At 37.2% G+C, this 27,864-nt stretch overlaps 1 protein-coding gene and 1 long non-coding RNA gene across 18 annotated transcripts in view; one reads left to right on the top strand and one right to left on the bottom strand.

The window, feature by feature from the left end:
• Positions 1-26,687, top strand: part of LRRC7 (leucine rich repeat containing 7) — a 491,773-nt gene extending 465,086 nt beyond the window's left edge. For 7 of the 8 annotated variants that reach the window (XM_025417997.3, XM_049111806.1, XM_049111803.1 and 4 more), the window contains 2 exons: positions 9,462-9,536; positions 22,745-26,687. In XM_025417997.3, coding sequence (XP_025273782.3) covers positions 9,462-9,536; positions 22,745-22,852 — 183 coding nt within the window. In that variant the 3' untranslated portion in view covers positions 22,853-26,687. The remainder of the gene's footprint in view (positions 1-9,461; positions 9,537-22,744) is intronic. The other variant, XM_025417996.3, reaches the window with a different exon arrangement.
• LOC112641076 (uncharacterized) overlaps positions 1-27,864 on the bottom strand; it is a 78,829-nt gene that overhangs the window by 46,195 nt on the left and 4,770 nt on the right. For 8 of the 10 annotated variants that reach the window (XR_007411619.1, XR_007411613.1, XR_007411612.1 and 5 more), the window contains 5 exons: positions 22,323-22,408; positions 21,811-21,917; positions 13,173-13,257; positions 8,110-8,330; positions 2,591-2,809 (listed from right to left, as the gene is read on the bottom strand). This is a non-coding gene — a long non-coding RNA (uncharacterized LOC112641076). Of the gene's footprint in view, positions 1-2,590; positions 2,810-8,109; positions 8,331-13,158; positions 13,258-21,810; positions 21,918-22,322; positions 22,409-27,864 lie in introns of all 10 variants that reach the window. The other 2 variants (XR_007411617.1, XR_007411620.1) reach the window with 2 other exon arrangements.

Genomic DNA, 27,864 nt, shown 5'->3' with positions numbered 1-27,864 from the left:
GTTAGAAGACGCACAAAAATGATTTTCCAGGTTTGCTCAGCCTCACGGCACTGGGTGATTCATAAACAAAAGTTGCAGGAGATTTGCTCTTGACTTATGAGAAAGGCACATGCTGTATGCCTACTTCTTGTCATATATTCTTCATGGATATAAAAATCAAGAATAGCAAACACATATGTCTAGAACTCCGCACAGCATACGATTTACATTCACTACATAAATATGAAACTGCGTATATTTCCTTTATTTTGTACAACTACTAGACACATATGATTTACTTTCTATATTTCTAAAATAATTTTGTAATATAACTTATATATCTACCCCCTCCTTAATTCTACTTCAAGTGATTTTGTAATGCAAAGTAATTTGGAGAATCTATGAATTATGTGAGAATAACATTCAGGAGCAAAGGATAGCGATAATACTCTTTATTTACATACTGCATTTTGGACTAAACATAGGAAGGGTGTTAAAAAAATTTTTTTAGATATAAAACTAAATTTTCATTTTATTTATTTTTTTAAGATTTTATTTATTTACTCATTCATGAGAAACAGAAAGAGAGAGGCAGAGATAGGCAGAGGGAGAAGCAGGCTCCATATAGGTAGTCCAACGTGGGACTAGATCCCAGGTCTCCAGGATCAAGGCGGTGCTAAACTGCTGAGCCACCCAGGCTGCCCATAAATTTTCATTTTAAAAATTGTTTGTAGATTTTCTTTTTTAGGGGGTGGGGGTGAGGTAGGAAAGGGGCAGAAGAAGAGAGACAGAGAGACAGAGAGAGAGAGAATCTTAAGCAGGCTCCACACCCAGCACAGAGCCTGACACAGGGCTTCATCTCACAACCCTGAGACCATAACCTGAGCCAAAACCAAGAGTTGGACACAACCTTTTGAGCCACCCAAATGCCCTTAGATATAAAACTAATTTTTAAAAAATAAGTACCAAGCATAAATTGTTTTAAAGCATAATTGATTATTTCAGCTGCATCTTAGTCAAATTGTAATTTGAGGTTCAGAATGCCACTTTGAGGACATTAAAAGTGAGATTTTTAAAAAATAAAAAGTATATTTTTTTCATATTCTGTTCTTTGTGTCAAAAAAAAATCTTGAGAATCTATTTAGAAATATTGATAGAAATGTACTCCTCATAATCTTCTGTCAATAAGATTCCCACAGGGGGGCACCTGGGGAGCTCAGCGGTTGAGCATCCGCCTTCAGCTCAGGGCGTGACCCCGAGATTGAGTCCCGCATCGGGCCCCCCGCAGGGAGCCTGCTTCTCCCTCTGCCTGTGTCTCTGCCTCTCTCTGTGTGTCTCATGAATAAATGGATAAAATCTTAAAAAAAAAAAAAAAAAAAAAAAAACACGATTCCCACAGGTATTCCACTTACATGAGACTTTTTTAAAAGGCATGGCACTGTGCTTTAGACAGTTGGATAATGCAGCTTCCAGACATTATAATACAAAGAAGACAAGACATGGACTCAGCTTATAAAAGAATATAATAAAACTCAACACAAGCTTGGTTCTTCACAAAAAAAAAAAAATCACTGGGGCATACATGTGAAAAATATAAGGCAATGAAAAAGCACCATTTGAAATAAGAACACCAACTGAAATGTTTTAATTAACAATATATTTAGAAAATCACTGGAATTAAGTTGCTATCACTGTGTGATATTTTATAACAATCAGTAAAATACTGTTCAATAAATTGAAGCCCAAGTACACGGCTACTGTATTAGCAGCTACATTAGTCTGCTAGAGTTACACATTATTTATGTTCCATCTGCTGCATCATTTTACCCATTTGGCATGGAACAAAGTGAGTAAAATAAGCAGGGAGAAAATATGGGAAAAGATTTAGAGACTTTTAAGTTTGTTGACATTTACTGAAAAAGCACTAGTCACTTCTCAGTCAAAATACGAAAGCGCTTAAAATTAATTCATAAATAGTTCCTTACATAATGACTAACAAGAATTGACAAGCCCATCAATGAAGGAAAGTTCATTACTGAGGGTCAAAAAGATCTTGGGGAAGTGTGAAACCTTTTTTCATTTATGAAGTTACTACTACATGATTTAAGTGGTATTCCAGGGGCCGCGTAGTATTCCTACTTTCTTGCTTGAAAAGTGTATAATCCAAAGTCTAAAAACCAACTAGAATTCTTGGAAATATGAGAAATAAGACAAAAATAAATAAATAAAAAGGAATAGCTACGCGGTCTCTGCCTATAGCAATATTTTCTAAATTTTTTTTTATCCACGTAACATTTGAGATATATGTCAATAATTTGTATTTAATAATAGTATCATCCACTTTTCCTCCGTTCCACCCCCAAAGTTATTCCGTACTGACTCTGGCCTCCAAAGAATCACTGGAAAGCAAAATATAGACTCTGCATATCCGTACCAAGCAAGAAGATACCGCAGAGCTCTAATTTTTGTAGTTTGTACTTGTGTAAAGTCAGTTCCCCTAGGTACAAAGCTCGAGCTGGGGATTGTTGTGCAAGTAGTTAACTGAAGAAGTGCTCTCGGGTGAAACCTAAAAGGAGTGATGGGTGCAAGGTAGGGCAGGGGAGAAACTGACCAGAGATGCGGAAGGCCTGGTGCAGAGTGCTCGGGTGATGGACGGTACCAGGGCGGTGTCACCTTGAAGAGGGCAACAGTCCTTTGCACCCCGGTGTCATGTTGGCTGTAGGACACCCCCAGGGAGGAGGGTATAACCTTCCAAGCCTTTCATAGTAAGTAGGCTCCCGGCTGAGGGTCATTTTCAAGAGAAGTGTCCGATGTGAGCCATTGGCAATACCTGTAGGGATACGAGCACCAATTTGGTAAAGGGAATCTGGGCGGGTCCGCAAAAGCATCCAGCACATTATTATGAACACAATAGGGTTTCCTTTCCATCTTTCAGACTGAAAGCACTTTAGTCCTAGACATTCCAATATGCTTGCATCTATGCTTGCACTGCCCTAGGACCTGCATGCTTTCAACCATGGGATCTGAGAAATTGCCAAAGCACCTGGTTCTTCAGTATGGACCCTGAAGTCGACTCTGTTAGACTTTTCACAGTGAGACCCCTTTAAATCAGCTTTTAAATCCTTGTAATTTTTCTGGTTAATATTTTTCGTAAAAAAAAGGGGGGGGCACTGCTATATTATAAGAACATAGTCCTAGTTTCTGTAAGAGATAATAACCACCAATTGAACCAAATCTGTGTTCCTTGGTAGCAAAAGAAAAGGTTTGCAAAACTAGATCAGAAGGAGGAGGGAAGTTTGGCGTCAACACCCTTAGGTGGGGCGGAGCAGGGGGCCGGGGTGGAGGGGGGCGGAGGGGGGGGAACGAGGTAACAAGAGATAAGATCATAGGAATCTAACACAAGTGAAAAAAGAAAACCAAATAACTACAAAACACTTTTATTGTGTCATGTTTCTCTTTTGAGTGTGTGAAGAAATCATGTAAAACTCAAAGAGCTGATTCTTAAATTTTGTAAATTCTCCCTTAGAATTCTTCTAATAGATTGGGGGAAAGCCACAGACAGATGAGGACAGATTTCCAAGAGAGACTAAGACAGGTTAACCTGAAAGTCGTAGAACTATGCCAGAAAATTAGACTCATAGGTCAGAATTCACAGTGTGTTATATTTTTAAATAAAAGATTAGCTTATATTCAGGCCATGTGCCTTCTGGGCATTGAGCACGGCCTCCCGACCTCCTGAGTTCACTGCCACCTCTGAGCAGAGCGTCTAGCGTGGTCCAACTATACAATGATGTGTTTTTGCTACTAAATAAAACCACAACTTAAGTCTAAAGGGATCATAGTTTGACTGAATATAGCTTCCAACAAAATAATTTTTCACTGCAAAAACCTTATTTTAGCAAAAGTGGCAAAGTTTTCTCTGAATTCTTCACTTTTCAGTTCATTATTTTGAAATAGTGTCAAAAATTATGCCATTGAGGAGGCTTTGGGGAACCCTGCCGTGATGATAATCAGAAAGCTGATTACCAATACCAGTTTAGGAATTGCTACAAAGAAGAATCCACAGCCACCTACAGTCCCCCCACTCCTGTTTCTAATAGTTTTTACTATTTTAGGCTATATCTGAAGCTGAAAAGAAAACCCATGGGGGGCTCTGACACAATCAGTAAACTGTATGAAGCTCAGCAATCCAAATATTCACTCCCAGTCAAGGTGGCACAGTAAAGATAGGCTCTAAAGAATCCGTGAAATAAAAGAAATGAAAAGATTTTTTTTTAATTTTTTCCAAAGAGCCAAAAATCTGAAAAGACAATACGGAAGGAGTATGATCATTTACCTTTAAAAGAAAATATGAAAATCAAATGAAAAACATCTCTTTTTTTAGTCTCAAGAATTTCACTAAGAAATGAACAGGAAGCCAAGGCACTTTCAGTCACAATGAACAGACATCCTGGAGATGTTTCACGATTAGTTAGTAACTGGGACCCGGGAGCAATTAATAACAGGAAAATTATAATTATAAAGTAACCAAAGTCAGACATAATTTTAACCCTGACACTCAAATTTCCCCCAAAAAAGAGTAGTGCATCATGATCAGCATGAAACTATAAAAAATATTCTAGTAGTCAATGTGTCATTTCCTACAGGAATCTCAAATAAAAGGGAAGAAAGTAGCTTACTTTTGGGATGCTTTTGGCAAGTCAGAAATGCAGTATCTTGAAAACTATATAAATATATTTATATATTTACTTATTAAACATATATAGTGTGTGTATATTTATTTATTGTCTATATTGGTATACATAATCTATATTTTTCAAAAATTTGGCTACTAAACCAACCAACCAAGCCTAAAGGGCAAACAATGTAGACTTCGTCCACTAGGACCATCTCCATTATATTGCCACTAGGGTATCTGCAATCGTGTAGTCATTTCCTATAGGTTTTACCAGTCTCCTTGTCGCTCCAATGAACTTTTAATACGTTTTTTTAGGAATGCGGCCAAGTGATTTCTTTGTTAATGTTTACTTTAAAATGTGTGAGAATTTAATGAATAAATAAACACACTATACATATGTTTATATATGCTTATTCCTTTAAACATCCTTTAAACATTTATGTTTATTCCTTTAAACATTCCTTTAAACATCTACGCACAGAAGTGCACAAGACTTCTGTGCAATTTTAGAGGACTTTGGTCAATTGTCTTTTGAGGCTCAAATTTCCTAGGCTTCTAAATGATTCTTTCTGTTCCTGTCCTGTGAATTTAACATTTCATTGTTTTGTCAGCTAAGACTCGTTAATACACAGAAGCTCATGCTCACTGCCAAGGCCCCTTCTCTCCGTCTCTCTCCCTCCCCACTCTCCGCTAGTTTCTAACGGCCATGTGGTAAATCCTCTTCTTGTGCCACATATCGACTCCTCGGTTATTAAGGTAGCAAATTGTTCAAAGCCAAAGATTTGACACTCAGTAATTAGTCTGAAAATATTTTGTGATCAAAAAAAAAAAAATTTCATGATCACACTTCTGATTCCCAGAGAAGGGAACTACTGATGATACCTTTATCCTTGATGTGTCGAGTCTTCCACTAATCATGGGAGTCAAGTCAATTCTACGAGCCACAACACAGCTTCAGATTAATTTTGCCCAACCCATGAAAACAAAAAATTATTTGCATACTTTTGGCAAAAAAAGAAACAAAACAAAACAATAACCTTTAAAATCTCTTGAGTTTATAACTGGGTTTGCTTTTTATGAGTCAGTTTTCCCTCCAGAAACCCTTTTTGAACTTTCGTAATTATATGAAAGCATAAGGTACTATATTTTATGATATTTAATGAATGTGTTCTGAATCGTAATGATAAGAGTATGCAATTTTTGTTTGAGATATGGCCTTCCTAGAAACCAATTTCTTAGCATCAGCTCCAGCCAAGATTTTTCAGAATTTTAAAGAAAAGCATATTTCAGAAATTGAAGTCGCAGTTCCCTTAAGACAAGTTCTATTTTGGGGCCTACATTCACAATAGCTGAGTCTGTCAGAGCCATTCACCTTCATCATTAAAAAGCTATATAAAGTTCCTTTCTCCTCTAACGTGAGAATGTTAAATGTTGGCCTTGTAGACTTTCTGAGTCCATTAAAGTTTATGTCCAGAGGTGGATAGACTAGGTAACCTGTAAAGACAAGGTCAGATCTTAACACTATGAAAAACCTCCCATACTCGCCACTTTTCAAAATCACTTGTGAAAAGTTAAACTTTTTTTAGAAAATCTATTCTGGATACTTTTAGAAAAAAAAAAAAAGACATTAATGACTTGCATAAGGGCTGGTTTTTTAAAAATGGGGAAGAAAAATGACAACAGGTCATGCCCGTTAGCAGCTCCTGTCCAGCTGTCTCCAGATAGGCTTTGGCTCCGACGTGCGTGGGTCCCTCTGTGGTGGGACGCTCTCTGGAGGTGGTGCGAGGGGACAACCGTCGCGCTGAGCATGGGATGGCAGACGTTAGAAAAACATGCTCAGAGATGCCATAAGCCAGGGGCAGCTGTTATGAAAAAGAGCTAGTGCTCCTGACTTGGAGCCACCAAAGCAAGTAGGCCCTGAACGTTCCTAAGAACCATCAGCAGGCCCTCTCGTTGGGACCCGTGTCCACAGCTGACAGTGAACAACGATCGGAGCCATTGTCCCTGAGAGCCGCCACTAGAAAACCACAAGTGAGACAGGACTTCCCAGCCCTCCTCCCGCCCTCTGCCCTAGAGGACACGCGGACCCTCTGCTCTGCTGGGCACTCCAGAGAACCTCTGGTGCTGTTGGAGACTCAGGAACTCTCATCTGGGATTTACTGGTTATAAAGCCCTTGGGGTGTCACTCAGTTGTCACACTCTAACACTCGTGGAGGCTACGGTGCGTGCCTGCACGGGTCTAGGTGTCTGTAGATTCGCTCCATCTCATAACCGTGAGGTGTGTGCCCCGCTGCGCCCATGCTGCAGGGGAGGGAAAGTTAACCACACCAAAGCTACTTAGTGTGCCCAGGTTCTCAATAGGACGCAGGCTAACCCCAGGGCTGTGCTCCTACTTCTTACACTGTGGGGAAGGCAGGAGAAAAGGGTCCCCCAAAGATAGCCACCTCCTAATGTCTAGGACCTGTTAATGTGCTCCATCACACAGCAAAAGGGACTTGGCAGGGGGGTGTCAATTATGCACTTTGAGGTAAGGAGGTTGTTCTCCCGGGTCCAGGGGGGCCCAGTCTAACCACCTAGGGCCTTAGAAACGGAGACTCCGCTTGCTGTGGTTGGAGGGAGGTGTGACGACAGAAAAGTGGTCCAAGAGGTGCCCCTTTGGTGGCTCCAAAGGTGGAAAACGGGGACTAGAGGCCCCTGGGGGCTCTGCCGGGGAAAGCGGCTGCCTCGACTCAGGTCATGACCTCAGGAGGTCCTGGGATGAGCCCCACGTTGGGCTCTCTGCTCGGCGGGGAGCCTGCTCCTCCCTCTCCTCCACTTCGCCTGCTCCTGCTCGCTCTTACTCTCTTGCCCGCTCTCTGTTAAATACGGTGCTTAAAAAAAAAAAAAAGAAGGAAAGGAAAAAGGAGCCTATGTGCCAGCAGCGCGGACCTCAGCTAGAAGCTGGAAGGGGCAGGCTGTCCTGTAGGGATTCCAGAGGATGACCCCGGGGGTGGGGGACCGTCCTCCCCAGGCGACCAGCTCTGCCCTCCCGCTGGAGTTAAGCACCTGCACAACCGAACAGACGAAAGTAATGAGCTGAGCATCAGTCTAGTGAATAGTGACACTGTTCACTTAGAACATTTTTTAAGTTTTTATTACTATTTTCTTAATTACATAAGCAGTACATGATCATTGCAGAAAAATTAGAAAAGAGAGATAAATAAAAGGGGGAAAATACATATACATATATGAAGTCTCATCACCCAGTACAACCACTGTTAACGTTTAGGAATATATCCCTCCAGATGTTTTCCCACACAAATATACATATAAACATTTCAGCAAAAATAATGTCATAGCATAATAACAGCATCCCACAGTATAATGTTTTATGCCCCGCTTATTTCCCTAAGGACTAGTGTACTTCCATAGCTGCCATCTAGGACTTCACTTTTACAGACCACATATCATACCTTTGTATAAATTTACTGGAACATAGTTCATCAGTTCTGTTATTAGACTTTTAGATGTGGTTTATGACTTTTATCATTACAAATAATACTATGATGAACGTGTGAGGAAATGAATGTTGCAACTTGTCAAGTTACTTCCTTAAGAAAAGTTCTAGAAGTTGAATTGTTGGTTAAAAGTTACACAGCTTTCCAAGGATTCTGATAGCTGTCTGTAGTTTCATCTTTAAATGGAAAGGAAAACAGATTAAAATCAGAAAGATAAAAATCATTCAACAGTTTTAAATTAATAACCTTCATAAAGATCTGAAATATTAAATGATAACACTCATAGAAGTATTTCAACTAGGGCCTTTTTGTTAAACCATTCACACACACATAAAGTTAGTGGATTTAAGTGAGAGTCAAATCCACAAATCAACAAATAACAAATGTTAAATCGACAAATAAGAGGACTTCCTAAATTACAGGCAATGACATCACAATATTACCTTCTATTAATACTTCTTGGGGACTAAAAAATAATATTGAGTTATTGAAATGCTATTGAAATAGCCTCTTTATTTTTAACATATATTTTATATGAATTATTTATATTTTTAATGTTTTAATAATGGTTGATTTCTTGACTTTTATCTACTATAAGCTCACTGAAGCCAAAAATGACATTCTGTATAACTCTATAACACTAGCAATCAAGGCCTAGCATATGGTAGGCATTCAATAAATGCTTGCTTTATATACATGATTAACAAAATTAATTTGACTTTTTTATAAACTAAATCAGTTTGGGGATTTTGTAACTACGTTGGCAGAAATTTTGTGTTTAAAATGCATATTGGAATTTTCTTGTGTTTAATTTGTTCACATGCATTTTATATTAAAATTTCAAGTAACATACAAAGTAATACTAATTAAGATAAACCAGTATTTATTTGTAATTCTGATAAGGTTTTTAAAGTGTATTCTGAATTTACAATCTGTCAAATAGAAGAAGTTTTCAATAAAGAAAAACTTAAGAGTGATTTCTGAATTATATGAAAGATGGTTTAGTATCATATTTCAAATTATTTAAGAAAGAAATTAAGACTCTGCCATGAGATTAATTTATAAATCATAGGTGCCCCTTAAATCAAGATCAGCTTTTGTTATGCAGGTAAAGATGTTGCTTTTCTTACATTTGACTTAAAAAATGGTGCCTTTTTTTAAAAATACTTTGATAATCTTTGAACCTTACATGTATAAAATGTTTTTAGTCTGTTTTCATTGTTTTCTATGTGAATGAATAAATTTTTGACTAGGCCTAGTTCTTGATAATACAATCAATCCTAACCTCTGTTACTTCTGACTTATAGGGTATCTTTGTTACTAGGGTTCAGCCTGATGGACCAGCATCCAACCTGCTGCAGCCTGGTGATAAGATCCTTCAGGTAAGAGAGATAAAAAGCACTGCTTTCAAATGCCACATTAGAACAAATACGTAACCGTGTTATTACGTCAAGGGACGTGAATTAAATGACTGGCAATAAGTTCTTTTCACATTTCTTATTTGCATTTATGTGGGGGCAAAGGGTTGAGAGGAAAGTCAGAAACAAATTCAATCTGATATAATTCTACATATTCCAGTAAATACTGGAATGCCAAATGGCACATGGTAGATATTCTGCATCCTTTTGCTTCTGTGACTAGTGTTATTTGGTGATATAAAAAGAATTGAAATGTATAAGAATCTATGCATCGCTATCAAGTATATGTAAGAGCAGTGAAGTACTGAAATAGGACATCTGTGAAATAGGATATTTAATTTCTTAACAGTAAGCTTATTACTGTTTGACTACTGTAAAGTGCGTGGTTATATCTCCCTACACCCCCCTTCTCAGATACTTGAACAAAAGTTTAACTATATATAAGGTAACTTATTAAAACGTACTATCTGATGGAAAGGACACTTTCTCTAACTTAAAGTTCTGTATAACAGAAATGGGTCACTCAGCTCTGAAGAGATCTTCTATCTTTTATTTACCGAACACCTTCAAAAAGTTCTAGAGAAGTGGAAACCCTAGATAACGGTATATACATATATTTATATATACATCACAAATATAGCATTAATATTTTATTCTCAGAAATACTTAAAACTAGCAAGATCCTGAAAACTCGAGTTTTCAAAAATGATAATTCTCCGAAAACCATGGGTTGCTGGAACCCATAACAATGTCCACAGTAGAAATAGCATCGAACAGGTTTGAGTCCACTCCATGCAGGCAGAAGACCAAGCCAGCAGTTAATCTTTAGAGTTAAAATATTGAAACAAAAAAGACACAAAATAATCTAAATTTATTTTTACCATTTGTTATGGAAGTTCTATATATTTTATTTCCTAAGTAGCCCTTTGATCTTAAGCATTTTATATCATGCCTATGGTCCTCATAATTGTTATGTGTAAAATGAACTGTGGTTTATATTATATCTGACATCCCCTCATCTTAAAAATTCAACTATTCAATAATTTTATAAATTTCCATGAAAGGCCAAGAGTAAACTAACAATGTAATTCCCTAACAGTAAATGCTGCTGTTTAGCAAAGGAAATGGCTAGTTTTTTCCTCTACTGAATTTCAAAGAAATGATTTTGAATTTCTGAGTCTTAGAAAAAAAATGTAGCCAGCTAATCTCAGATCTCTGATCTATCTGAATTCTATGCCAGTTAGAGAAGCCTTCCATAGCTTGAGACAAGGTTGGGAGTTGCCCTCATCCATGACACAGGTAGCAAAAGAAAGATTTTTCTCTCTGGATTCAGAAAAAATATATCTAGATGTAGATATTTGTTACACATGTTAAAATGTTATATATCTGTAGACAGGTGAGAGATGACAGATGTTAGGTAGATAGATAAGATAGATAGATAGATAGATAGATAGATAGATAGATAGATAGATAGATAGATAGATAGACAGACAGACAATCAGTTTAGATGAATACAGATATCCTGCAGAAAGGAAATGAGAATTCAGTTAGTGCGTATTCGCAGGATTAAAACACTTTTCTGGCTGGGCCGTTCTAGGATTATATGTGGGGACATGAGGGTTGAGTATTTCTAGTCCCTAAGAGGTATACAGACACAGCAATCCTGAATGCAAGAAGTAGGAAGGAATGATAAACCGAATCAGCTAAAAGCCACAAATCTGCAGAAGAGCTGCACCTGGGTTGGCTCTTCTCTTCACAAATGACCGTGAAAAACATAACATTTTATTTTTGCTCTAGACTCATTTGCATCTAGTACAATAAAATCAAAGTCCATTTTCAGCAAAATAAAAATGCACAGACAACCTAAGCAAATGAATTACTATATTCGCAGTTCTACTTATACTAGTTAAAAAGCACAAGTGGCAATATACTTTCTGAAAGAGATAAGAATGGCTAATTCTAAACTGAAATCATTGCCAGCATTAGATGCTAAAAGGGCAGATTATATTTCTGTCTCCTTATAACACTACTGGCTCTTTGTTTAAAGAATAATGGAAAAAAATTAGTTATCTCTCATTTAGAAAATCCTTAAAATATGTCCTTCCTGGAGCAAATTTATTGACAAGTCTTTATGACAATGTAACAGCCTAGAAAATAAAAGTAAAGGAACAAAGAAATAAACAAATGAACAACAACAACAAAAACAATGAATGAGCCTAAGCGATGGCAGTTATTGGGTTTGATGTAACCCAAAAGCAAATAGCAGAAGAGACATTGAATAGCAAAAAAGACATATCTTTCCCAAATCTCCTCCAAACCCTAAATTTATTATAGAAGAGCTGTCTCTTTCTTTGTCTATAACTCTTTTCATCCATTACTCTCTTCTTATTCTGTTATGGGATCATGCACTTGTTATTGGAATTACATAAAGAAGTGTGCATTAAGAGATTATCTTAATTAATGTTAATGTTTCTGTCATTTTACTATTCATTTTCCCAGAATAAATACACTATAATCAATGAACATACCCAAGTGACCTACTGTGTTTAGTGAGTTATATAGCTGTAGGACCCTGTGGATGAGGAGCTAGCTCCATGCTGGGAGAACCGATACTTCCCAACCTCACCCTCCTCCTCCTCCATAAAGTCAAATATACAGGAGTGAGAGAGAACAAGTGAAAGCACATGCATTATTTTTTTAAAAAAAGGTTATTAGATTGAGCCATCTGAATTTGCCAATATTTGACCATTTCTGAATATTAATTTCATTGGCTTTACATCATAGTTTCTTTTTTGTAATGTTCTTTCCAGTTAAAAATAAAAATCTATCTAATTTATTACACATTTTAAATTCAAAATATATTAAAATACAGAAAATCCATTAATTTTACTCTGTTGAAAAGATGAATAGACTGAAAAAAAAGAATATATCATACTTGATAGTTAACGTGGTTCACAGTCATAGCCTGAGGCTCATTTTTAAGTATATTACCTAATATATTACATACTATATATATATAAGTATAATACTCTATTATATCACTGTAGTCAAACCTTATCCTTTTCATTTACCTTCCTACCCCCTTCCCCAGATAGGAGCCTCACTTTGGCAGAAGAAGAGAAAATAAATAATTTATAGATATTTATTAACCACATCCAAGTTTTACCAGTTATCAAAACAGATTTTTGTCATATAAACTATACTAATATGATACCTAATTGAAGATTATTTCATAGTCTCTTCTACCATACTACAATTTTAAGGCCAAGAATTTGAGAAAAATGTTTAGACTTCCCAAAAGCATAAATGAAATAGCCATGGATGCCTGAACCTACCGTATACAGATACCCAGTGCTGTGTCTGTATCTGACCGGGAGATCAAACCCTCCTTGCCTGAATGGAAGCTGTACATGTCTTTGAATGACCGGGAGGCATCGTTCACTGCTAACAGTTTATCTTACTTATCTAAAGCTTATTTCTTCAATAACCTCAAAGCAAAGTGCCTCTGAGAAGTCATAATTAATGTCACAAAGTCCATGCACTAAATTTCATGACTTTTGCTCATAAGAAAGGCTTTATTTCATACTTGGAATCTTGTACCTAGCTTTCCAGACCACCAAGGGGAAAGCCTCTGGATCCAGGCACACAGCCGGAAGCAAGAAGTTACAGTTGGCAGCTTCATGGTCTGGGAAGAGAAAAACTTCTTTTAACAGAACAAAACTCAAAGAGCACAGCAGAGTCATTCAGTATAGACTCCACAGTGTTTCCCAAGAGCATCCCTTATGATGTCTTTTTTTAAAGAATTCCTTAGTCAAAGAAGTTTCAGAGCCACCTCAGACTCTATCCCTTGTTTTAGGATTTCACAATGTATCAAGCATTTCAGAACCTAAGAAATCTTACAAGTGTATATGTCCCAAACATATTTGACCATACAGCTCTCTTTACCAACAACATCCATTAACTACCTCCACAGAACACACTGTGGGAAATGTCTCTTATAGAAGCATCTAACTGGGCCCACAGCTTTATCCCACAGTGTTCATGTTCATAATTATCATCATGAGTCATTCAGAATGGGTTAGAGTATATTCATGTCTCTGAATTTTTAAAAATTTCTCCCAAAAAAAGCTACCAAAAAAAGTAGAGTGAGAAATTTTCATTATGGTTAAAATGAAGTGTTGGGACCCTTCAAAAAATAAACTTAAGCTGTTGAAACTTCACTAAAGCATTTCCCAGCAAGGTCAAATGAGTTGATGCTTTACGTTAGCTGATCTTAGGAGGTGGCTGAAAATGAAAAACATCAGAGAGGTTGGAGGAAAAGTGGGGCAGAGGGGTCAGTAATCATATAATTCTTAATGTTCAGGGAAATTATTGTTTTTAATAAGACATTTAAAGAATGAGATTTTTAAATACAATTTAATTAGAAGACAACAATAATTTTCACAAATGTGTATGGCTTCATATGCCAGAGTTTCACCGCATATCTTATTCAATTTATGAAGTTCAGTACAGTCAACTAATAAAAGATTGAGTAAACACACATTGCAAAGCAAAAGATAATATTCTACATAATAAGTAAAAACTGGAAAACCAATAAAAACAAGTTAAGTTTCTTAGACTGGCTCTAACTTCCATAAATTGGCTGAAATAAAAATAACAATTAACTCCTATATGGTGTCATTTATATCACACAACAACCCTGCAAGGTATCTACTGTTGACAGAGGCTAAATGACTTATTTGAGCTTCTTCCGTTTATGCAAAACTGATTCTACTGGAACAGACTTTACTGAAAGCATCATATTCATCACATTTTCTATTTATATATTTGGAAAATATATATCAAATGCCACAGTGTACAGAGTATTGGGCCAAGCGGTGTAATATGTAATAAGGAGTGTAACTAAGTCCCTGGCTTTACACAGCCTAGGCTAGGAAGTAGATGTGCTCAAAATCACCTGAGCAAAAAATGAAAGAGGAAGAGAGGAAAGAAGGTGACTTTAAGCACTTAATGAAATCAACTTCTCGCCTGTCTTAAGAGCAAATGCTCTACCCAACAGAGACCAACATGGCTACACAAGCCCCCTGAAAATGAGAGTTTGAATTTTGCAGTTCTGCTCATTTTGCAAGTTTTTTTTTTTTAAGATTTTATTTATTCATGAGAGACACAAAGAGCGAGGTAGAGACACAGGCAGAGGGAGAAGCAGGCTCCATGCAGGGAGCCCAATGAGGGACTCTATCTCAGATAGATCCCAGGATCTCGCCCTGAGCCAAAGGCAGACCCCCAACCGCTGAGCCACCCAGGCATCCCCATTTTGTAGTTGTCTTTTTTTTTTTAAGATTTTATTTATTTATTCATGAGGGACACAGAGACAGAGAGAGAGGCAGAGACACAGGCAGAGGGAGAAGCAGGCTCCATGCAGGGAGCCCGATGTGGGACTCCATCCCGGGGCTCCAGCTTGTTAGGGAACTGCTCTGCAAAGGAACGTGGGGAATTCATTTGTTAGAGAGGTTCCTTCAGCATGTTTGAAAAGAAGAAAACAGGCCTTCTAAAATCAAAGTGATTGAATAAGTAAACGTGTCTTCAGGATCACTACGTATTATTAGTTCCATGCCCAAATTCCTAAACAAATAATTGACAAAGTCTTTAGACGCATCTCTGGTAGCCAGCCGTGTCTTTTTTGAGCCAGACTTCATGAAACATTCAAGCTGCAATATGTGTGTGCACTTAAGATAGAAGAGAAATCCTTATCTATGTTTGAGTCTATGAAGATTTTTTTAATACTGCAGTAAAAGCCATTAAGACTTCAAATTCTCTCACATTTAAAAAATGAGATGCAAATGGGAACTCTCCAAGAATTTTGAGATATGTGGCTCAGATTTTTGATAGAAAGGAAAATTTTTCAAATGACTTGGCAGAAGGTCAATGTGGTATCAATTATGCAGCATATTCAGCTCCAAATATATGCCAATATTTAGTGATAGAGTGCAGTGCTCTATCAGATTAAAATTCTGAAGTGAGAACAAATTCCAGGTAGCAATGTGAAACATAATTATGATTATTTAAGATTCCTGCTGTTCCTCGTAATGTCTTGCTGTTGAGATTAAACACCATGAAGGCTTGCCCTTGTAGCTCTAACACGGTTGCTGTATTTTTTAGTTTTCTCTCATTCCAAGAGCTATAGGCCTATATATGAAGAGATATTACTGTACGAACGTATATCCAGTGTACAAAATACATGTGGACTCCCCCTTTAAATGTTTGTCCCTGAGGGTTTCAATCAACCAATAATCAGACACCTAAGTCCCTAATATCATTTTTTTTTTTTAATTCTGAAATGCTGTCCTTCTTATTGCATAATACCACCAGCCTTGTGGCCAGGGCTTCTTAGCAATTAGTTTTTAAATTCAGAGCTTTGAATAATAAGGATACAACAAAATTCCTGGGAGAATTACAGCATCCTCTGTAGAATTTCTGTAGTATAAACATCCAAAATTTATGCATTTAACAAAACATTTACGAGAAGGAAATCAAAGATAAATCTTGGAAGGAACAAGAGGATGAAATCGAGAAACCAAGTAGACTTTACAGTAAATTGGTGAGCCATAATTGCAAAGCTCTACTTTTTGCTGTAATTGTAAATATGATATTCATTAACCCTCCATCTTTCCGAGTCTAAATCATGCAAAGGGACAATTAAAAAGCATCTTATGGCACTGATGTCAAGTGCAATTTTAAAAAGGCAGGATATCTCCTAGAAACAATATCAAGATTATACAGTAAAAAGGTTCCTTTATATTTTCAAATGAGCTAAAGCCAGAAACCCATTAATTATATATTCTTGAAGCATAAGATATTCAGAATATCTTTTCTTTCCTCAATTTTTTTTCTTATTAACTTCATTTTAACTTAATATGCTATTTCATTTATTTCTCATTTTTCATGAAATTACTGTTTCCTCTAAAGTACACACATTTTATTATAATCCACAAGACTGTGTTTATATAAAACATGTATGTGACCAACTGTGACAATGTATTTTAAAATTTCATTAACTTAGCATTGATTCTTCAAATCATCTTTTGCACTTATATTACACATATATTCAAAATATCAAATGCACAAATGTAGATTATATACATTTACTTTTCAAAGCACCATTGGATTAATCACCTGCAATCAATATCACCGAGTAGGGGACTTTACTTTCTCAGCCCTTTTTCTGTTCACACACATAAGACAACCACAAAACATTACTAGCTGAAATATTAGGATTCTTCTCAGGTTCATTTTAATTGGAAAAGCCCGACACCAATGTAGTCACATAATTTTCTGATTTCCTGTCTGAACTGCCCACGATGTTAGCCAGAGAGCCAGATTCATTTTAACAAATACAATATAAATTCCCTTCGCTCTTCAGTACTGAGTGGAAGGAAAAGCTTCTCTTGAACTGAGATTCTTCTTTCATTCAAACACCTCCTTCCAACCCCTTCCATCCTGGTTTTGCCAGGCATTGGGCCTAACATAATGTTCCATATCAAGAAATGGCTTAATTCATATTAAAAACTGAATTGCTTTTGGCATCTGGGTGGCTTAGTTTCGGGTACACATCTGCCTTCAGCCCAGGTCATGATCCCAGTGTCCTGGGGTCGAGCTCTGCATCGGGCTCCCTACTCAGTGGGGAGCCTGCTTCTCCCTCTGCCTCTCCCTCTGCTGCCCCCCCTGCTTGTGCTCTCTCACTCTGTGTAAAATAAATAAAATTTTTTTAAAAAAATTGAATTCTCTTAATGAACCTAAAACATTCATTAACAACCTCACAACATCCAATGAAATGAATCATGTGCCAAGTTACTAAGCTGACTTCTGTAATATAAATTCCTACCCAGTCACTAGCTCTGGGATCCTGGATATTTCATATACTGTCACCGGTCCTCACATTTTCATCTTAAAATGCATTTACTTTTTACTAAACAAGAAAAAGAAAGTTCCTTCCTCTGACATTTTGTCCTTCTATTCTTGTAATTTAATGAAAATTCAAGAAGGCAATAGTGAAAGTAATATTAATAGTAGTAGGAAACATTTGATTAGTTTACAGTGTGCCAGGCCTAAGCACTTGACATATATTAACCCATTTAATCTTAATTAGACTCTCTAAAATAATGAGCTTTCTGATCTTTCAGAGTTCTCCTGGTATTTTTTTGTTGTTGTTTTGGGGTGAGGTTTTTGTTTTTTTTTTTTGAGATTGTATTTATTTATTCATGAGAGACACACACAGAGAGAGGGGGAGAGAGAGGCAGAAACACAGGCAGAGGGAAAAACAGGCTCCCTGCAGGAGCCGGATGTGGGACTCGATCCCAGGACCCTGGATCACGCTCTGAGCCGAAGGTGGACACTCAACCGCTGAGCCACCCAGGGGCCCCCTTTCTGGAATTTCGAAGCCACTCCCAGGCAGCCTCTCGTGGTGGCATCTTAAATAGGCCTCTTGAAGTTCCCGCAAAGCTCTGGTTTTAGATCCAAATATTTCTGGAGACTAAAATTACAGGTAGAGTCCTACTGTTTATTTGCCTCAGTGATCTAAGTCATCAATCTGCTTATTTCCTTCTGGGAAGTCAGCTCTGTACCTGAGCTTCCAACTATATAACTCTCATTTGTCACTTACAAAGCATGGAAACTAGAAGCTGATGGTTTAAAGTGATGTTAAAAGCTCCTTTCTTTGAGGGCTCTTTCTAGCCCTGGATCAGAACCCGGACTGTGGTTCAGAACATCTTGAAGCCTGTTTTATTGGAAACAGCTCCAGATACAAGGCCTGACTTCATCCAGCTGTGCCCTTTCCTTGCTTTTTTCCCCTCTGTGCTGCGGAAAGCTGGGATTCACTGGGGCCACTGGAAAAGACTTGATTCCCTTGGATTTCCTGCTACTTTTGTGAGCACAGTACCTTGATCCCCCTCAGGACCACTCTTCCCAGTTAGCCTTCCGCCTGCATCTACCTGGACCCCAGCTGTCCTGTTCTTTCCTCTCTAGCATTTGTCCCACAAGAATCCCTGCTCTTCGGTTCAGCCATTAAACTGGAGCCAGCTTTCTACCATCTTCTGGCAGGAAGAGTTAAGCTCTGCTTCCCCGTCCCCTTCCCCTCCCTTACGTCAGTTTCCTAGCTGCGCAGGGCAACCAACCGCAAACACCACCTATCAGCTTTGCTCTGCATGTCCCAAGTTGCCACCCCGTCCCAATCCCCTGGTTAGATTTCCTTTCCTTCTACAATGCTCCCTTTTACATGTATTTTCTGACAAATCCCTCCGGATTCTGTGTGGTGAATACCAAACTGCAGTAAAACCTAACCTCTGTCGCTTACGCTGCCACCCTGACCTCCTTCCTGAACTCGTGTCTTGTTTCTAAATATATGATCAACAGTTCCCTTTGCATCCATTGCCATGGCCTCAGACTCGATGCCTTCCCAACTGAGCTGTTCCTTCATTTCTATTTTCTCCTAATGGCATCACAGTCTGATTCTTGTTTGTTTCTTATACCCTTGTTCAATTAAATGCCACATTTATAGATTCTACCCTAAAAGTTTTCTTTTTTAATCCATTTCCTCTCAAGTTTCCTGGCACTGTCCTAGCAGATAGCCTGACTTAAGCTTTCCACTTTTGAGAGAGAAAGCTCACATATGGCTACAAGAACCCAATTAAGCCAGAGTTAACACTATAATAAGAATGAGAGATTCAGCGTTTCTAGAGATTCTAATTTAGGACTAAATGTTATTTCTACCAGTATTTTTGGAATGACTTAAGTTAATCCTGATAGGAATCTGAATGAGAATTAAGGTTTTGCAGCCACCATAAAAAAACAAATTATGTCAGGAGGTGATACAGCAACAGTTTTAAGGGGAAAATGTTCATTATTTTGTCATAATCAATGAAATGTCAGGTCAAATCAATGGAAGCAATTGTGGTGCTATTATTTCAGTGAAGTATTGAGAAAAATAGTAAGAAGGAATCTTCTGGTATCAGATTTTCCAGCCCTGGTTGTGTAGCCCCAGGCGGCCTGGCCTCTCTGAAGTGTATCGCTTTGACTTACAAAATAACAGGATTAGCCTAGATCCCACTTGCACTCGCTCCTATTCTCCTACTCTCCTATTACCTCTTTCTCTGTCTCCAGAAAAGTTCTGTCAGAGGAAGGAACTTTCTGGGCTCTCTCTCTTCATTTTGAAGAAACGAATCCACGAACTCTCCCCACCTCCTAGCAAGCCCTGCCACATTAGCTAATTTTTATGGTCGTTTCCTATGCTAAGGCCTAGGGTTTAATTCACTGGTATTTTTACTCTTAAATTCTTCTAAAAATGATTGCATACCTAGATCATCTTAAAACTCTTTTCCCTGCATGGATTGTTGAAGAACTTACTTGAAAGAGCCAGCTGTTCACATGTGTAGGGCTGGAAGGGACTCCAGGATTGAGTGAGACAAGGATGGTGGGCCCCCGCCAATCACACTCTTGCGAGGTGCCAGCATGGGGCAAACTCTTGTTGTTCACTTCAGAGAAACAGCTTCCCTCTTCCCTTTTCCTTCCACTGAGCTACCCTAGTACTTAATTTATCTCTTCTGATGTTAATTCAATTCAGCAATTGCTGAGTGCCTACTACAGGTAAGGCATTTTCTATGTTATTTTTAATTACGTCCATGGCTAATTTCCCCTTCTGGATGGTCACCTCTTTGATGGGAGCCTCCTCTTATTACTTCTTATCCCCAGTGCCAAGCACAGTGCCTTGGGCACAACTAACACATAGCAGACATTTTTGATTGAAAAATAAATAAATAATAGTGGAAGTGGAGCACACCTTTTTGAAGACCTTTTGATAGAAGTATTCAAAATTAACAACTATGACTAATTTGCTATCTGGGTTCTGTGCCACTTACGCCCTTAAAATTGATATTATTTTTGAGACTGACAGTTCCTAAAACCAGGAATGGTGAAGTCTAATGAAGGACAATATACCATTTGTGGCCTCCAAATCCTAGAACATTTCCTTTTCCCTGAAACACTAAGCTACTGAAATTCAAACCTGAAAATTCCTGGTGGGTTGTGAGTGCAATGCAGTTCTAGGTTTTGAGTCTTCTGAGTCTTTTGAGCAATCTGGGTGCTCACAGAGTGATTACTGAGGACATTCAAGAACTCTATTATTAAAGTTGGATTCAGGGGCCCCTGGCTGGCTCAGTCAGTAGAGCATATGCAACCCGTGATCTCAGGGCTGTGAGTTCCAGCCCGACACTGAGTATCCAGCTTACTTAAAACAAGTGAGTAAATAAAGTTAAATTTAATTCATAATTCAGGTATATTTTTTGGTCAAACTGAAGGCATTAAGGTAGTTAGTATATTCCTCAAAAATATGGTGGAATAAGCATACATTTCACCTGCTATTTTGCTATTTTCCTGATGTCAGATACAGATTGAGAATAAAAAGAAGAATATACCATATGCTGTGTTCTCTATCCCACATCATCGCCCCACCAGAAATAACATCACACGGACACAGTTGTCTGGTTTTAATTGTAACTTATGCAAAAAATTGGGGCTGAAGTTCTACCCAACTACTGAAACAGCCAATGCCAACTTTGGAAATAGGCATTTCCAATAATTAAATGTTATTATAGATATTAAAGGAGATATATATGTATGTATATATACATACATATATGTATATATAGATAGAGAGAAGAGAGGGAGATAGAGAAGGAGATTCTTCAATTCAAACAAATGTATGCTTCTAGCTATATGGCTTTTCATGGATTTACCTTTCTGTATCCTAGGATTTTCCTTGTTAGATGTACTGTGGTTTAAGAAATGCAATATTTTAGGACCTTCTTTTTTCATCATACCATTAGCCAACCAATTTTAACAAACTAGTGATAAAATATAATGTATCGAGATGACTTTCACTTAAATTATAAAGTCTATACAGTACTGATGGAGATCTGTTTTAAATTCTAAAAAGCCAAAGGCAGTGAAATATCTTGAGCATTTGAAATATTAATCATATTTTAAGAAAGAATTAAAAAAGGCAATGAGTTCCCGAAATTAGTATCCATCAATTGAAAACTGAAAATGTCAACCGATTAACCAGCTCTATTGTCTGTACTTTGCCAAGTAGTCAATTTAGCTGACTCTTCCAAATCAACTGATTCCCAGATGCCAGGAAAACAGTTACATAATTGTTAGTCATTAAGTTTCCAAGAATTATTCCTACCAAGTTTCAATAAGATCATGGTTTTCTTTTGGCCTTCATGACAGGGAAGGTTTATGGGATCCACTTCTCTGTATATTCATAATAAAAATCATTCCAATCAAGAGAATCTGTAATTTAATGTAGAAAAAAATGAGCACTCACAATAGAGAAGCATGTAAATATCAAATAATAACCAGCCGGAACCCCAACATTGTAACCTTAGGCTAATTATGTCTAAAATGGATATCGAAGGCATAGATTGATCATTCTTGACTAGAAGATGGCAGGCATTTTCACTGTTACTAATGTCGCACTGTGTGCTTTACCTCTGAGGGATGGATCTCTTAGGTGTATTGGATGCCATTGAGAACCACCTGAATACATAATGAATATACTTGCATTTAGCAATAGGGGAAATAAAATAATCTCCTTAATATAAAAATGTATTGACTGAGAACTTTTCAGTGAGTAAAAATAAGATTTAATAAGACTGTAAGTGTGTAATTATGTGTGTCATGAGTGCAATATCTGACCTTGCTGAAGGGATTCGCCTATCAGTAATTCCAGAGCAAGAAGGCAGTGGTCCTGTGGACACTTCCAAAACATCTCAACTAAGTACCTGCAAAAACAAAACAGATCAAAAGACCAACCACAGAACAAGGACAGTATTTCAAATGTACCCGTCTGTTATCCACCAGTGTGTCTCCATGGTTAGAACAGTGGCGAGGGCAGCCTTAGACAGGACATACTAGATGCTTGATAAATATTTGTCGAATCAATAAATGGAATCAAAGCTGGGTGAAATTGATTGTTTCCATAGTTCCAATTCTACTGTGAATTTTAAAAACTGATAGTTTTTGGTTCCTCAATATTCCCTTGAATCTTATGATTAGAAACAATGGTGAGGTGACAAGTATCTTGCATTGATTGCCCTGTTTTATTTGTGTGTTCACAGGCAAATGGACATAGTTTTGTACATATGGAACATGAAAAAGCTGTATTACTACTGAAGAGTTTCCAGAATACAGTAGACCTAGTTATTCAACGTGAGCTTACTGTCTAAATATTTTTTATAAATAGTGAAGATACGTCTAGCCAGACCTAATGTTCAAAAATAAATTTATACATAGAAACAAATTTTGCCAATTGCTGGACCAATGGCAAACATTAGTGCCAAATGTATAATACTATATGTTAGCACTGATCATCCTTAAAAATGTTAACTATATAAATATGATGTTCATGTGGTTATGTATTAGTTTTAATTGTCAGCCTCTGGCTGTGCATTGGTGCAGTTTTGTTTTTGTTTTTGTTTTGTTTTTTTTTAATCAAATAAGTTTCTTCTCGAAGTGGATTTCATATAATTTCGGAGCACGGAAGCACATACAAGCTCTTTACGAATTCTGCTCTCCATCAGAAACACTGCCTCAAAGTTGTATATGCCTTTATATAGAAAATACGAATATAAAGAATTGTAATTCCCATTAAATATTTCTAGCACAGGTATATGTTGGCATATATACAAAAAGAATATAGAGAAAACAATATTTTCATAAACTAAACATCTCGGATTGAGAAAGAAACTATATCTTAAAATAAGACTTTACTATATTGAATCTTTTTCAATAAAAATTACATGATAATGCCTTATGAAAGTAACTGTACATATGGTATAAAGTGTTTATACTTGGTTCCATATTCATTTGCTAAATTCTCATTAACACAGAGTGAAATATTTCATAAATTAGCCATTTATCTCTGGGACCGGAATAAAAATAGGACAAATTAATTTGTTCAATGCCTTTAGCTAATTATAATACACACAGAATTAAGAAACAGACTAAAGGTCATTATAGATAAATCCTTTTCACCACAAATTTATGCAGTGAATGATGGGTGGCAGGAAAGATATTGCTTTATTTCTTTCAAGTTTATGTTGATTATAAACTGTAGCCCCTGTGCTTTCCTTACTTGTAAATGTGGAATTTATTTGTGTGTTGCTTTATCTAATTTGCTACTTTTAAATAATTTAAAATGAGTTTTGGAGATTGATAAAATTTATCATTAAGAAAGACCGCTGTTAGAAAGTTATGGTGGATGATTAAAAAACTTTGGTATTTAAATATGAAACTTCAAATATAATTTCTCAGAGCTGTGGTCCCACTGTATTTATTAATGTCAGTGCCTGTTTTTGTGGGCAAAAATAGGGAAAATACTTTTTTTCCAAAAAAGTTTCAAAGTATACAATCCTGGGTTCTGTCTCACTGGAAAGACAAGCATAGTCGATACAGAATTCGTTATTTTTACATTAGAATTGTTTTCCTCTATAAATGATCAAAATCCATTTTATAATTCTTTAAAATATTTCTTTTATATATTAGTCATTACTATGATTAAAATATTAATTTGGAATTTCAGAATAATTTCCCAGAGTTGGGTGTATGCATGCTCTCTCATATTTCCACATAGCTCATTATATACATATATATACATATATGTATACATATATATGTATATATATAAAATGAATTTAGTTTACATGCTAGTGTTTCAAGTATTCTATTAGGATTTTCACAATAGTATCATGTATTGATGTCACCAAAGCTCTGAGAGTAATATTTGTAAGTTAACTGTTTTATGGGGACATTGAAAATACTGTATTTTTGTAGGGTCTATTAAAATGAGTGTCACTTATTAGAAGTACAGTGGTATTTTTTGGCAATAGAATTTGTCACTTGAAGGCAAATGATACTTCACTTTATAGATGATGCACTAATTTTGATGTTGCTTTACGTCAGGGTGACATTATACCATGATTTTATAGGGTTTGACATTTAGCAAATGATTAAATGATTGGCCTATTTAATATGTTTCCCAGAAGTAACTTTTAAATGCATTTTAATATATCGACAGTTTCTGATGAGAAATGTCTTTCAGAGCCTAATTTTCTTTGTTAAAAACTCACACCAAACCACGGTACCACCGCTTCCAGCTGCTATGATAGGATGATCGTCATTAATCCAGATAGAGACCCCCCACTGGCCTCACCAGATCACTGAAAGGAAAAACAAACTCATGGGTGTAGTCTGGTGGTCAGTGAAGCATCTCAACCCGTCCCATCAGTTTTGTTTAATCTTTCATGGGAGAGGTAGAAGAAGAGCCACATATAGGACTTCCCAAGTCTCTTATGTCAGGTTTCCACATCAAACCCAGGGCTTCAGGAGATGCTTCTGAGGCACAGAGCTAAAAGGATCATAGTAATCACCGCTGCCACTCCTGGTGTGACAACGTTGTCCTGGGCCAGTATTTTAACCTTTCCTGTTGTACAGGAAATGAGAGAAAGAGAAAAGGGATTCCTGACCAACTGGAAAAGAAATGTGATGTGCCAAAGCACTTCACGGTCCATTGTACTGCTATGCTGCAGACTGAGAAGAGGCAGGTAATAATGAAAAAAGGCTTTTTTTTTTTTTTTTTTTAGATTGACTGAAAAAAAAAATCACTAATTACTTGAAGGGGTTAAAAAAATCTAATTCATTCCACAGATGACTAAAACCAAAAATACATTAATTTCTGAGTATTGACTTTTGGAGAAATGGGTTCTATTACCTGAAATTGGAATCTGGTGCATGTTAACAACAACAACAAAAAAGTTAAAGTTATGCCTTTTTAAAAAAGAGAATCGACAACAACGAAGAATGAAGGAGTGAATTCATGATGACTCCAATAGACTCACCTCTTGGTATTTGATTTTTATTGAGATCTTTTCTACTGAGGAAGCTGTCTATATCTAGCGGATCAATAAGACATAATGATGAGGAATGGAAAACACGATGGTGGAAAGAACAAGCACTGAAAAGTATTGGTAGAGTTCCTACAGATTTTGAAAGCCAAGTAGACATGCGTGGACGATTTTTAAAACGATTTACCTGACTTATAATACACTGCCTCAAAGGTTCTCTCTTATGATACTTCCCATCTTCCAGACAAGTCACCAAATACAGTAATTTTAAAACATAACTGTACATTTGACAAGGAATACTCAAAATCAGTATAATGTGCTGATATTTACAACATGCTAATTTATTGCTCACTGAAACCTATAAAATACATGCGTCCCGGGTTAATCAAAACTGTTGATTATGTAAACTTCAAACAATCCCAGTTGTTTCTGGGTCTTAGATTGGATTACGACTTGTAAGATGAAAAGTAGTTTTAGTGAGGATGACAAATCAGCATCAATTTGTTTTTAATTTTAAAGACGATTGTACACATATTACTAATATGATTCCTTATTTTAAAAGTAGGACCTATTTTAGCAGGTGAACTAAAGAGTATATTTAGACAGAGGAAAATGAAGAGATTAGATTTATACATTCAAATATGAAGTGAAAAGTATTTGAATTTGCCAAAATGATTAGATGAAGGGAGCCAGAAAAACATTTTACTGTAAATCATAAAATCATATTTAATATCTTCACCAAAATTTAAAAATTTGGAAGACATAGTGTGTTCGTCAACTTGTCTTTTCATTGGCTCTTAATACTGTCCTCCATCGATTTCTGGCCCGTCATCGGCACACACATCATGGGTATGTTGTTATCAAGAGGCAAGAATACAACATAACCAGGTAGAGAGGCACATTGGTAAAGGACTATCACTCTGAGCCTTTGATATATTCAATCAGGCACTATGTTTGCCTGATTGTTGATATACTGACCAGCAGTGGGTTTACTAGAACAGTAGGTCAGTAGAAAGTTCTGCAACATAATGAAATCCAATAAGTTGAGAAGATGGGTCCTTTTTCTAGTATCAAGAAAAGCAGGGCTGAGTCTCCAGGAATGCTCCTCTCACAGGAATGCTAAAATCTTTCTGAAGCTCAATAAAATATTCAAACACTGGGTTGGTGATGTGCCCTCTCTTATGGTTGGTAGTGACCTCATCATGTAGGAATGGGGGGGGAGGGGATCTGCAGATTTTAGATCACCTGCATGAACTTTTTTTCCTTAGCAATATAACTGCTTTCCATTAAGAAAAGCATCCTGCCTTGGCCCAGAATATTGCCCCATGGCTCCGTCAGGCCATTCCCCAAGTGTATGTGACAGTGAGAAAATAGAACGCGGTGGAAGAGCAGATGTGCATGGTAGAAAGCACGTGGGTTAATACCATAGGAGATCTTGGGTGCCAGCTCTCCTCTGCATCCATTCGGATTCATTTGATCTAAACCCTTCCGAGAATATATTTTCTGAAGCAGATGCAGTCTGCTGTGTGAAACTCAAAGCAGATGCAGTCCAGCTGGGTAGCTGCTACTTTCTGGACCTTCGGGGGGCATTTCCGTTTCTCGTACGTAAAACTGGCCTGTCTTCGTTGCTGCTATTGCTGCTGTAGATTCGTCCCTGTGACTCCCTTTGGTGTTCCAGATGCAGTGGATGGCCACTTCTGTCCTGCTGCACAAGGATAAGAGGCCTCCTTAGAATTCTCGTTGTTTGGAACCCCTTGAGGATCTGCTGAGGGTTCCAGCTTCCAGTTCGGGAAGAACTTCCTTGGGTGACCAAGGAACAGGGAGGGGAGTAGTAGCATTAACCGAGGTGCCAAGGTAGAGCAATTCTGTCTCTAACAACAAACCAGCCTCGTGTGCTAGGGGGAGGGTGATAATGCCTTAGTAGAACCAAGTTTCCACTTCTGTTCTTAGAATGTAAAATTTTACTGTTATCAATGACTCAAAGCCTGCCAGCTGGTTTGTTATGGGGAGAGGTTCCAATCTTCCTCAGGTTTGACACTATCTGTAAGAGAATGGTTTGGAAACTCTCCTGTGAGGGTCAAAGTTGCATGACTTCTACTTTGGAGAATTCAGAGATTTTTGATATATGGGAGGGGCTGGGGGGACCATACACTCAAGTTTTGATAAAAAAAAAATACATGAAAATCTAGGACTATTGAATCCCCTGGACTCTTAACTATATGATTATCTTGATCTTCCTGAGAGCAGTTCTAGGGGAAGTAAAGAGAAAATCTTAGGGCAGGGGAAAAATTCACTGGTTCCAGCTTTAGAAGGTTTAGAAGCATTACTCCACCTGC

Source organism: Canis lupus, chromosome 6, assembly GCF_003254725.2.
Source record: "Canis lupus dingo isolate Sandy chromosome 6, ASM325472v2, whole genome shotgun sequence".
Classification (NCBI taxonomy): domain Eukaryota; kingdom Metazoa; phylum Chordata; class Mammalia; order Carnivora; family Canidae; genus Canis; species Canis lupus.
Note: the sequence above shows the minus strand (reverse complement) of the source record. Positions and strands in the feature narration are given on the sequence as shown.